General features: G+C 36.4%; 1 protein-coding gene across 1 annotated transcript in view; it reads left to right on the top strand.

Moving 5' to 3' along the window:
- The window catches only part of RAPH1 (Ras association (RalGDS/AF-6) and pleckstrin homology domains 1), a 100756-nt gene that overhangs the window by 31923 nt on the left and 55079 nt on the right, over positions 1–13754 (top strand). The window contains 3 exon segments of the mRNA XM_045480835.1: positions 2645–2764; positions 6826–6931; positions 7732–8237. Of these exon segments, the coding sequence (XP_045336791.1) occupies positions 2645–2764; positions 6826–6931; positions 7732–8237 (732 nt within the window).

Genomic DNA, 13754 nt, shown 5'->3' with positions numbered 1-13754 from the left:
TTGCTTCATAATTTCCATATTGCTCCCTAGCCATATTTTCCTCTACTTTAATCTGTAGTAATCCAGGTAAAACTATTAATGAAAATATTTAAAAAGATTTAATAAATCTGAATAATTATTGAGTTTGAGTAATAGGAAAAAACTCAAAATTAACACACTAGTCTTTGATGTGGTGGCTATAGTTCTGTTTAGTTCTGTGATACTTTAAAATACTTATATTCATTTTGAACTATTTCACATATGCTCTGCAAAATTATATTCCTATTTTTTTCCAGTATAGCATTTTCCTTATGAGCAATTACAGTGTGTGCTCAGAAGGGAAGTGCAGGCATAATCATTATCTCAAAGCAGAATTCCTGCTAGAATATTTTAGCTTCTGGGTTATTCCAGTGTATTTAATTTTAAGATTAGGAAGGAAGAGGAAGTTGACTTTTAAATTCCAGTTTTGTTGCTTTTTGGTCTTCATTATGAAGACTGGGTATTACTACCCCTAGATGTTCTCAAGCTAGCAACTGTTATTTGAGTAATTAAATTACCTCGTCAGGTTTTTCTTTGTACAAACATTTTATGTCTTTCTGGGTATATTTAGTGATTAAGTATGATATCAGTTTTCTGTTGAGATAGATCTGTAATTCATTAATGAATAAAAATCCTTGAACTATTAACACAAGTGAATTATAAAAACAAATTTCTTTAAGACTCAAATGTATGAATTGGGGAATTAGTGGATGTATTTTCCATTTGTCAAGACAGAAAGCCCTGGTCGGGGGGCAGGGCGCCAGGGTGGCTCAGTCCTTTAAGCATCTGACTCTTGATCTCTGCTCACGTCTTGATCTCATGGATCATGAGTTCAAGCCCCACCTCGGTCTCTGTGCTGACAACGCAGAGCCTACTTGGAATTCTCTCTTGCTCTTGCTCTCTCTCTCTCTCTTTCAAAATAAATAAACTTAAGAAAAAAAGAATGTCCTGATTTATACATGTTTAAGGTAGTGAAATTAAGAAATGAGAGTTATCAGTTTACATTAGAGATATTGCTAAGCTATGATCCTTTGTAGTATTAAGCTTAAGAAAATTATTTTCCTTAAGTGATTAAATGGGATATGATCTGATTTTCCACATCCTTAGAACTAAGTTCAATTTGATTTTGCAGCATTATTTGACTCTGCAAAATTTTATCTAGTAAAATAAGGTTTAAAATTTAGTTTCATGATACTTCATTAGACAATGAAATTCCTCACATAGCATACAACCACATTTTAAGGATCACAGTTTTGTTGATTGTTGCTTTGGAAGTATAATATGTGTACAAATTCTTATTTGAGATTAGGATATCTTTAATCTCTGAGGAATTGTTTAAACCAACTGACAGGCAGTATTCCAAATATTGCCTAGATCCACTGGAACAAAATTAGTATTTCAGAAATGTGAGTCAAGAGTATGGAATATAAAATGATGATATTCATTGTGTCCCTGGGAAAGTTAGTAGGTATTACTCCAAGTTGAAGGTAAAGGACTTGGGGTCAAATTAATTTGGAATATGTTGGTTTAAGCAAAGGTAATCTTTACTAAAGATGTCTGAGAGAGAGCCAAGCCAAGAAACAGACTCTTAACTGTAGAGAACAAAATGATAGTTACCAGAATGGGGAGATGGGTGAAATGGGTAATGGAGATTAAGGAGTGTACTTGTGATGAGCACTGGGTAATATATGGAATTGTTGAATCACTCTGTTGTACACCTGAAACAAATATAACACTGTATGCTAACTGTACTGAAAATTTAAAAGATTTTTCAGAGCCTTTATATTGAAATATAATAATCAGATAATATTACTTTAAGAACTTTAAGTTCTGGTCAGTAATTGATCTTTGTTTTGTGTAATCTTTTTTGCCTCCTCAAAACAATGTGTAGGTTCCATGTCAGATATCCTATGATTAAGGAGAAGGAAAATATCTCTTCTTTCATGAAATTACACTTGAAAAGTCATACATATAGGAAACTTTGTATAGGAATTTAAAGTTTTCAATTCCAGTTTTCTAAAGTTTTTAAAATTTCAATCTGGTTCCTTCAATCTTGTAGTAACTAATGAGAAAATAAGATAGAAAGAATATAGGAGGAGGAACTAATTCAACAAACTAACCTAGATAAAATATTTTGTTTTGTCTTTTCTCTGAGGTGATTTTTGGACTAAAGTTTTGCAGGATACATACTTATTTGCATCTAAACAGATTTTTACAGAATAAGTGAGATAATAACTTGCTGGATTGAAGTCTTCTGAAATTGTTTCTCTGTGGTGTTTGGAGTGTTATAGGATCAGTTAGTGGAGAAAACCGTACTACCATAAAATCCTCTGATTAATGGGAGGGCTCTGCAATTTTAGAATTACTGTTAACTTGTGATTCTGGTCATAATCTGATACATTTTGCTTTTTCACAATTTCCTAAAAATTTGAGACTTAAGTGCTCATTCCTATTCACTTGTCAGTCCTGTCTCCATTAATGATTTCTAGTTCCTTTGTGTAATGTGATCTCTAGTTTTGAAGATTTAACTCCAGAAAGTTGCAATATATATCACAAGAGATACTGCATAATTTTTCAAGTTCAGCCTGTTACTCTTCATTCTACCCAAACTGTATCTGTATTTCAGATGGAGCAGCTATCAGATGAAGAAATTGACCATGGTGCTGAAGAAGACAGTGATAAGGAAGATCAGGACCTGGACAAAATGTTTGGAGCCTGGCTAGGGGAGCTAGACAAACTCACTCAGGTTAGAAATAGTACTTGAAAAATTATTCGATGATTTTAGTCATCACTGTGTGCTAAAAGTTTACTGTGTGGACATAAGGATATGGATATAGGTTTCATTTTTAAATACTGGTACAAAGGGAAAATGTACAAAACATTCAAAAGTCAATGAATGGTAACTCTAGAACACAGTGTTATCTTCTGTGGTTATTTTAAGAAGTCTAAAAACAAAAAAATACTTGTTGCAGAAGTTCTGTTCATCTAGAGGGATTACTTAAAATCTCTTTTGTAAATTGAGATTGCTAGCTAAAAAAGTTTTAAAACCTAAAATCTAAAAGTCTAAATTTTAGCAAATCTTATTACATAACTTAGTAAATATGAATATATTTTACAACATAAGTAATGTCTTCATATGCAAGTATTTTCTATTACATAATTCTAGAATACTGACAAAACTTCATTCCTGGCTGCATTTTAAAATAGTGGCAAAGCTTTTTCATCTTGTTTTATTGGATCTTGGGTTTAAAAAAGGTGGAATAGTGGGGTGCCTGGGTAGCTCATTTGGTTAAGCATCCAACTCCTGATTTCAGCTCAGGTCATGATCTCACAGTTGGTAAGTTTAAGACCCACATTGGGCTCTGTGCTGACAGCACGAAGCCTGCTTGGGATCCTTTCCTCCTCTCTCTCTGCCCCTCACCCCCGTTTTCTCTCAAAAATAGGTAATAAAACATTTTTTTTTTAAAGGTGGAATAGTAACTCCATGCTGTTTCACTGCAAATGGCATTTCTACTGGTTTGGTACTTGTATTCTTCCCAGTGTTCTAAATTTGTTGCCATATAATGTAAAGAGCCACTCACCAAAAAAGTTGGCTCCTAACCTAATGCTGTGACTGTTTTGTTTTATAAGATTTTTTTTAATGTTTATTTATTTTTGAGAGAGACAGAGTGTGAACGAGGGAGGGGCAGCGAGAGAGGGACACAGAATTCGAAGCAGGCTCCAGGCTCTGAGTTGTCAGCACAGAGCCTGACGCAGGGCTTGAACTCATGAACCATGAGATCATGACCTGAGTGGAAGTCAAATGCTTAACTGACTGAGCTACTGGGCACCCCATTGTTGTTTTTGTTTTTTGTTGTTGTTGTTTTTGGTTTTTTATTGTATAAATGTGTCTTTAGAGACAAAATTAAAACCACTGCATGCTGTGGCTCACTGCTAACAAGTTGCTTTTCAACACTTTAGAAATTTTCAAAAAATGGTTTATGTACTTTATTAGCAGCTTAAACCTCAAGTTTTTGTTTCATTATTTTAATTTACTACAAAGTGTCATCTGTGCACCTGTATCATACATACTGTGTTAATGGGATTTTCAACTTTATATTAAATTGAGTTTGACTTCTAAGTGGTTCGTGAATCCTCTAAAATCATTTGTAAAAATTTTTGTGTATTTGCCTTTTCTTGGAAGAAGGGTCATACATAGCTTTTACAAAATTCTCATGATACTTCCCCCCATCCTGCCCAAACACCCCAAAAGAGTTAAAAACCATACTACTTGGTTACCAATTTCTTGGTGTCAAGGAGTATTTCTTACTATTTCCCCTGTTCCCCCAGCACTGTGGGCACAGCAGATAATTATAACAAGTATCTGTTTATTTGAACTGGTAAATAGATGGACTCTTAATATGTCCTCAATTATATTCAAGTTCTTTTACAGAAAATATTATCTACCTGTTACTTTTCATTTCCACTGAGAGAAGCATTAGGACTTAAATTGCAGAAGAACTGGGTTTGAGGTTGAAAGAATTTTCTGACAGTTTTGTGAAACTTTGAAATAAGGCAGTGAATGGTTATAGAAATCCTTCATATGATAGCTTTAAAAACTGGTTGGACACTACCTGAATGGATTCCTTTTATCTTGAGACAAGTGAATAAAGAAGGCGCCATTCTAATCTAATTCCATGATTCTACAAAAAGACTATCCAGCATTCTTTTTGTATTTGAAATCTATTTGATTTTAAATAGAAATTAAAGTTTTAAAAGACTATTCCTAATATTTGCAAATTTATTTAAGTAGACACCAACTACTGACCTTTCCCCTGAATTTCTCTGTTGTAAGCATCTTATATTCTTTATTGTAGAAAGGTTAGAGAGGAAAAGTGTCATTTAAAGAGTTAGCAAGATAACTTACAAGACACTGTCCTTAAGTACAGTGTAATTCTAGACTTATAGGCAGTATCACAGCTGGATTACATTTTGTCCTCCTCTTAATAGAGTTTGAGAAGAAAAAGGATATTCCATCCTTGTTTGAAGTTGTAGCCACTCTCTGTTGAGATCTTAGGTCTCAGAACTTCTGGGGAAGATGGTGGAGTAGGAAGATCCTAAGCTCACTTGGTCTGATAGATACAACTAGGTAACACCCACATCAGTGTAAATGACCCAGAAAATGACCTAAAGACTGGCAGAACAAACTCTCCTTAGCTAAATGTAGTGAAGAAGCCACATCCAAGAGAGAAGGAAGGGCAGAGACATGAGGGAGGGGCATCCTGGGTGTGGAGAGGGGAGAGAAGCAGATGCTCACATGAGGGACCCTGCATGAGGAAGACATATCCCCATACATTTGGCTTTGAAAACCAGAGAGGCTGAATGTCCCTTCTTATAATCAGTGGAGCTTAACACTTAGAACTTTAAAATCAGGGGGGGGGGCTTGGCTCTGGGAGACCCAGAAGGGCTAGAGGAAACTGCCCATGAAGAGGCAGCACAACAAACAGCCCCACTGAGATAGAGCATAGAAGCAACAGTTTGAAAAACACTTGGGGTAAAGGAGAGGAGGATTTGTTTATTAATCTCAGAAATGTTAAAGGGGACTCTGAGTGGAAAGACCAAAAGTTAGGAGTGAGAAAAGTAGGAAGCACAAAAGCAGTAAAATAAGTATTTTTATAAAAATAAGTCAAGAGATTCACAAAATAAAAGGATGTAAAGTATGACACCATATACCTAAAACATGAGGGGGAGAGGAGTAAAGAATGGGTTCAGGGGCACCTGGGTGGCTCAGTCGGTTGAGCGTCCGACTTCGGCTCAGGTCATGATCTCGCAGTCTGTGAGTTCGAGCCCCGCATCGGGCTCTGTGCTGACAGCTCAGAGCCTGGAGCTTGCTTCAGGTTCTGTGTCTCCCTCTCTCTCTGCCCCTCCCCCCTCATGCTCTCTCTGTCAAAAATAAATAAACATTAAAAAAAATTAAAAAATTAAAAAAAAAAAAGAATGGGTTCAAACTTAGGTGACCATCAACTTCATGTAGACTGCTATATACAGAAAATGTTATATACAAACCTAATGGTAACCATAAATAAAAAACCAGTAATACATATGCAAACAATAAAGAGAAAGGAATCCAAGTATATCACTAAAGAAGGCCAACGAAAAAAAGAGACAAACCAAAATATAGATTCTAAACTATAGAGAACAAATTCATGGTTACCAAAGGGGAGGGGATTGGTATAATGAGCACTGAGTAATGTATAGAATTGTGGAATCACTATATTGTACACCTGAAACTAATATAACAGTGTATATTAACTAGAATTAAAACTAAAAAAACCAAGTTTTTAATAAAAATAAATACAAAGAAAAAAATGATCTTGGATTTCACTCATTTTGAGTCCAGAATTTTGCCTTATCTTCAGGGTATTTCATACCAAGAATGAGACTATGCTGGACCAAAAACAAATCCCTTTGAGGAAAGAGATAACAGAATTCCCTGCATTGTTCCTTTCTATTTCTTATCTTTCCATGTCCATATTCATACGCTCAGATTATAATGAATTTATATAAAATGAGTTCATCACTTGAGGTATTCGGAATGATACTCACTCTGAACTAGGATGGTCTTAAATGCCTTAAAGTAAGCATGTATCTAACAATTGAAAAAAAAATTATAGCCAAAATAATATGAAAAACAATTATACTTTTCCTTAGGACTAGAAAGATTTTGGTTTTATTAACCTTTCTATGAAAGTTCACCTAATCAAACTTTATCTTTTTTATAATCGAAGCCTGAAAATAATACAACTTATTAAACTTTCTTTTTTAAAGAGCTTAGATTCTGACAAGCCCATGGAACCAGTAAAAAGATCTCCTCTTCGTCAGGAAACAAATATGGCCAATTTTTCTTATCGCTTCTCTATATACAACTTGAATGGTAAGATGTAATTGGAAATAAAATGTAAAATAGCATACTAAATTATATAATGTGGAAGCAATGCAGTTACAGTTCTGAATAGCTCAATGTACATGCATAACTTCAGTAAGTTCCTTTATTTCTTGGTTTGTGCATTTTATTACTAATTGAAATGATCACAGAACAAACTGAACTGGAACATGACTAAAATAGTTTTCTAGTGATTAATAATTTGACCAGGTATATACTCAAGTTGACCCTATGACAAACTTAATTGCATTGTTGTATTTTCATTGAAATAAAGTCCAGTGACATTACCTGTTAATTTTTAAATCAGCTCCTCTGGCCTTTACTTAATGTATTCTGCCTAATCAACTTTATAATATTTGGAATTGACATCGTAATCTGCAATTTTTTTAGGCCTTGTATTTTTCCTTCTATGCTCTCAACTCTTCAGGTATTAACAGCTCTACCAAGGCACTGATCATATTAACAGCATATAGCCTACGGTAAAAAGTTGGATGGGGGATGTGGTTAAAACCATGGGACAGTATATGATTTTTGCATTATTTTTATCTTTCAACTCATAATTTTATTCTCTGCTGATTACTATAAATCTTAAAAGATGGACTATTTGCTTCTAAAAATTTCTCTGTGAATTTAAAACAAAAAACTCTTAGAAATATATATTTGGTAGGCTTTAGGCCCAATAGGATACATTTCTTTGCTTCTTCCCCTGCATTCATTAGCAGATTTATAATAGAATGTATAAATTCTCATTCAGTGTGATCTGGACACATCATGTATATTGTTTATTGCAGAAGCTCTGAATCAGGGAGAAACTGTGGATCTGGATGCCCTGATGGCCGATCTTTGCTCAATAGAGCAGGAGCTCAGCAGTATTGGTGCAGGAAATAGTAAGCGTCAAATCACAGAAACAAAACCTACTCAGAAATTACCTGCTAGCCGACATGCATCAAAACATGGCACTTTGAAAGGATTGTCGTCCTCGTCTAACAGAGTAACTAAAGTGTCACATGCCAACTACTCCCTGGATGACATCACTGCACAATTAGAGCAGGCTTCCTTGAGCATGGATGAGGCTGCTCAGCAATCTGTACTAGAAGACACTAAGCCGTCAGTAACTAATCAGCACAGAAGAACAGCATCAGCAGGCACAGTGAGCGATGCTGAAGTGCGCTCTATTAGTAACTCCTCTCGTTCTAGCATCACCTCTGCAACGTCCAGCATGGACTCATTGGATATTGATAAAGTAACACGCCCTCAAGAACTGGATTTGACACATCAGGGGCAGCCAATTACTGAGGTAAGTAGATGGAACTTTTTTTCCTGGTATTTTAGTACTAAAAAAAAGGAGGAAATTATATTTTTTTAAACATAGTTTTAATTAACTATCTTTTTTTTTCTACATTTAAAATTTGTCAAGGATCCCTCTAAGCTAAGTTTTCAAATCAGACTACAGAAGGAATATATTACCAGATACAGCAGTGTCAGAATAATTAAGAGAGTTTCTTCATTTTATTCTTAGGCTGTTTGAAGCCCTTGAATTAATATCATTTGTTTCACATGATTTAAAAACTTGAAATGTGATTTATATTTGATAACATTTTGCAAAGCTGTTATAGTTGTTAAGCTGATAATAGTTGCTTTTAATGTATGTTTATTATAAAACAACTTATGAAAAAGATACCTATCACCACTGTAGTCCTCCAGTATTCTATTTTGTTATCAAAGAGTAAGTGTACTGTAGTGAAAAAAGCCACTGGACTTGGAATCAGAAAACTTGGTTCCAAGTGTTATCTTTGCCACTCACTACCATTAGGACCTTAAATGAGTTATTCAACCTCTGTGGACATCAATTTCTCCTAAGTAAAATGGAGCTAATAGCACAGGGTGTACTCCTCATATGGTGGTTCAGAGAATCAAAAGGGATAATATATGTGAATGGATTTTTAAAAGACAGTTTTTTGGATGTGTTGGGGCAAGAGTAAGAAATGGATATATGTTAAAATGAGTTTAGCAAAAGTTGAGTTTAGTGTAGGTAAATTCTTTATTGAATATTTTTGTCAAGAAGAAGGCAATATTATTACAGGGTAAACAGCAAGAAAGAAGAAAATCACTGTGGGCAAAATAAAGCCAGCCTTCCATTTGGTTTCTGTTTACAATGCTCTCTACCACAGGGTAAAATAATCTATTTGTGAATAGTCAATACTAAGGTAAAATCTTGGCAAACATGATTTAAAGAATCACAGAGAAATTTAAAATTTACACCTATTACTCAACATTATTGATTTTCCCCCCATTGATTTAATTCATTAGATTAATTTCTATCAGTAACTCCTTGTACCCATTAATGTACCTAGCTTGTTCTGGGCACAGTGCGGCATAAAAGAAGCATGGATCATGGTGGTTTGGAGATAAACTTGGGTTTTATTGCTTGTAAAGAATATGTACATTATATCAATCTAAAAAATAAACTTTGACTTATTTAAAATGAAGCTCATTTAAGTGGTATGTATATTATATAGAGAACTTAAAAATTGATTTCTGTCTTAGGGTATTTGGGGATTATATTTAGCACCAGCTCCACAGTATGTATCATTTATGTCTTTTAGATTTACCCTTTGGAATATGAGCAATATTTTATTAGGGCTATGCTTTCTTGGTTATTCTTTGTTTTATATATTGATATTCCTTCTTTCTAATCAGGTTATTTTGAGTTGGGTCAAGATGTATGTGGTCAGGTTATGAACTAATCATTAAGTATCTTTGTGTTTCATCTGTAAAAATATACTCATTATATAAATTCATACAATAAAATGAAAAATGAAAAATCCTCTCCTAGCAAACTCTTCAAATGTGACCTTGTGGCATTCATAGGCAAGGATACCTGTGTTCAGTAGTATCATGTTTAATGTAAGACTTCAGTATAAAGTTTGGTGAGTAAACCAGGAATAAAGCAGGGAAAGATTTGAAGCCTTCTCTATCAGCCTGTTCTTTTGCCTTGCCTGGATGGTAGAAAAGTGGTTTAACAAATCTGGAACTTGTTTTAGTGCACTTTTTTATGGATCTAGTCTGTTCTTCAAATTAAGAAAACCATTTGAGGCTTACTAGATCCCAAACCCATGTATCAAATTGTCCCTACACTCAAATACAATTTTTTTTTTTAAGTTTTTTTTTTTTTTTTCAACGTTTATTTATTTTTGGGACAGAGAGAGACAGAGCATGAACGGGGGAGGGGCAGAGAGAGAGGGAGACACAGAATCGGAAACAGGCTCCAGGCTCTGAGCCATCAGCCCAGAGCCCAACGCGGGGCTCGAACTCACGGACTGCGAGATCGTGACCTGGCTGAAGTCGGACGCCCAACCGACTGCGCCACCCAGGGCCCCTCAAATACAATTTTTAAAGAATATTTTAATTACATTTGCATGCATGGAGTTTAAAGAGCCCAATAGTTCTGTGAGGGTTGTTACAGAAAACACTGCTACACATGTGTACAAACATGCTATATTCTCTCAGAGGTTAGAACTGTCTGCTCTTTTAGCTGATTCTCAGGGTATTTACATCTATATCATTAAATCTATACTTCTATTACTATTTCTTGATTTATTATAGTTATATGTGCTATCTTCTGACTTCTTGTTCTGGAAGATTAGGATTTAGACAATTCCTTTTTAGACAGCTCCTCTCCCTTCTCCCTTCCTATCCTCCCAGTGTATTTTGGTTGGGATACTATTCAGTGTTTGTATTATCATGACTGTATACATGCAGTTTGGTGCTAAATTCTATATACCTGTCCCTTTCTTTCTTTCTTTCTTTCTTTCTTTCTTTTCTTTCTTTCTTTCTCTCTCTCTCTCTCTCTCTCTCTCTCTCTCTCTCTTTCTTTCTTTCAAAAAATTTTGGGAGAGATAGGGAGCAAGTGAGAGAGGGGTAGAGAGAGAGAGGGGGAGACAGAGAATCCCAAGCAGGCTCTGCAGTGTCCGCGCACAGCCCGTTGAGTGCGGGGCTCAAACTCAGGAACTATGAGATCATGACCTGAGCCAAAATCAAGAGACGGACACTTAACCCACTGAGCCACCCAGGTGCCCCAGGCTCTGTGTGCTTTTATTACATTTCCTTTCTGGGACATTACATTTTGCTTACCTGGAATTAAAACTTGTCTTTAAGTTTAAAAACATACAGTTTTTTTTGTATGTTTATCACTATTTCAACTCCAAACTTTCCCCCAGTTAATTAAGTCTCTTGGTTCAAACAAAATTAGTGTTCTGTTACTATCATCTTAAAATTCTTTGTTGTCTTTTGCAGTCTTTGCTGTAGGATCATTCTTAGGTCTTTTCTCTCAGGTGGGTGAGCTTCTCCAGAGAAGATTCTGCCATTCTCCTGCATGGAGGGCATATGCTTGGCTGCCAGTGCATTAACAGCCCATTTGAGAAGGCTTGCAATGTGAGGTGGTCCTCAGTGTTCAGTATGTGAACTTCTGTCTAATCCCTTTAGGTCAGGATTTCTCAACGTTCACTACTAACATTTTGGGCTAGATAATTCTTTGTTGTGGGAGCTATCTTGTGCATTGTAGGACATTCAGCAGCATCACTGACATCTATCCACTAGGTGCCAGGAGTACATACGCCTAGTTCAGTTGTGACAGTTGTGACAACTAGAAACATCTCCGGACGTTGCTATATGTTCCCTTTAAGGCAAAAGTTCCCCTTCAAGAATCACTTTTTTTTTTTTTTTAAGTTTATTTATTTTGAGAGAGAGAGCGCGCACGCACACATGATCAGGGGCAGGGCAGAGAGAGAGAGAAAGAGAGAGAGAGAGAGAGAGAGAGAGAGAGAGAGGATGCCAAGCAGGCTCCACACTGTCAGCACAGAGCCTGACATGGGGCTTGATCCCATGAACCATGAGATCATGACTGGAGCCAAAATCAAGAGTTAGGTGCTTAACCGACTGAGCCACACAGGTGCCCCGAGAATCACTTTAAGTAGAAAAGGGTTAATAGCAAGTCTGAGCCCTTATTTTCATGGGAAACAATCTTGGGTGTTTTCCTTCTCCTGGCATTTTTTTTTTTTAACTAGAAACTTGACTAATAAATACAGAATGTTTCCAGGTAATATTGTTTATTGCAAACCGACTCCTGATTAGTGAGTGCATATGGACTGGGAAGACTGAGTAAACTATAGAAGCCTATGAAAAGACACAGTCCTTTGTTTCCCAGTGTGCAGTGTGTCACTTTTGTAAGTGAACATAAATACATCCCTTGAGGGATCCTAGAACCTATACTCATTGGCTGTTAAAATGTACTGCTGATTCATGTGGAGTATGAAGTTTCCCTAAGCCAGAGTGATTTCTGTACTTACCTACATGATCTCTGTCCTTTACAATGGTGTGTCCACAAAAGGCTCCTGGGGGACTGTATAATTCCTTCTAAAGATAGCATGTCTCATGCTAGCATGCTTGTCTTTCTGCAGAACTAAGTAAACTTGGTGCCAAGCTATGGTCTGTTGGGTCCTATAAGTGACTGTCAGTCTGAACTTGAGACCACTGCTGGTGGGCGAGTAAAGGAAGGAATCTGGGAATTAACTGCTTTCTTAAGTATGCTTTCAAGTAATCCTCCTGCTTTTCTTCCCACGATCATTTCTGTTGCTTCTGGAGACTTTTAAGGTTACATGATGTACATTGGGTTGTTCCTGTGCTTTTCTCCAGTGCTGGCTCAACATTCAGCTTTCCTTGGGTCTATGAGTTGATTACCACTCAGCCAAATGCTTTCTAGCTTCCAAAATTTTGTCATGTCTTGTGAGTTTGTTAATTTTTTTTTTAGAAAGCAACACAAGGGGTGCCTGGGTGGCTCAGTCAATTAAGCATCCAGCTCTTGATTTTGGCTCAGGTCATGATCTCACAGTTCATGAGCTTGAGCCCCCATGTCCGGCTCAAGCTGACCGTGGAGTTGCTTGGGATTGTCTCTCCCCCTCTCTCTCTGCCCCTGTTCTGCTCATACTCTGTGCACACACGCATGGGCTCACTTGCTCTCTTTCTCTCTCTCAAAATAAATATATTTTTAAAAGGCAACAGAAAAAAAAAAACATTTATCTTTGTTTTAGTTTGATTTGGGGAAGGAGTGGATGCATATCATTGACCATTCCTTCACAATCTCTTTCTCATGTCTATGGTCTCTTGACATTGGAGTACCCCAAAGTGCAGTCCTCAGACTACTTTTCTATCCAAATCCAGTCTTGTGAGCTTAAGCACTGACAACTCCCATATTTTAGTACCCTATTTCATTTATCTAAGACGCACCTGTTCCCCATATTTTAATCCCTCTAAAACAGTGGTAACTGGGAGCTATTTTGCACTCCCCCCAGGGGACATTCAGCAGTGTGTGGGGACATTTTTGGTTATCGCCGATAAAAGGGTGTTACTAGCACGTAGTGGGTAGAAGCCAAGGGTATGGCTAAAATCCTACAACACACAGGACAGCCACCACAGCAAAGAATTATCTAACCCAAAATTGTACCGAGGTTGAGAGACCATGTTTTAGAAACAGGTGGCATTTGTCACTCACTGTCAGTGAGGTGGCAGATATATTCTGTGTGAAGTTTTCTTTTGACAGTTCCTGATGAAGATCAAGAAAGTACCAGCATTAAGTCATCTTAGACTCAAAGAAATACAAGTGTCTTTTGCCAGCACCTCCACCCTGACCTCCAGGCTCATACATCCTATCTCTAATCAGTATCTCTATTTGGACGTCTAATTGGTAGCTCAAATTTAACTCATCTAAAACTGAAATCCTGATCTTTTCTCCCAAACTAAAAGTCTGGGAGAAAAG

The sequence above is a fragment of the Leopardus geoffroyi genome, chromosome C1, assembly GCF_018350155.1.
Source record: "Leopardus geoffroyi isolate Oge1 chromosome C1, O.geoffroyi_Oge1_pat1.0, whole genome shotgun sequence".
In the NCBI taxonomy this organism is placed as follows: Eukaryota; Metazoa; Chordata; class Mammalia; order Carnivora; family Felidae; genus Leopardus; species Leopardus geoffroyi.
The sequence above is the reverse complement of the archived record's forward strand: the minus strand, read 5'-3'. Positions and strand labels throughout refer to the sequence as shown.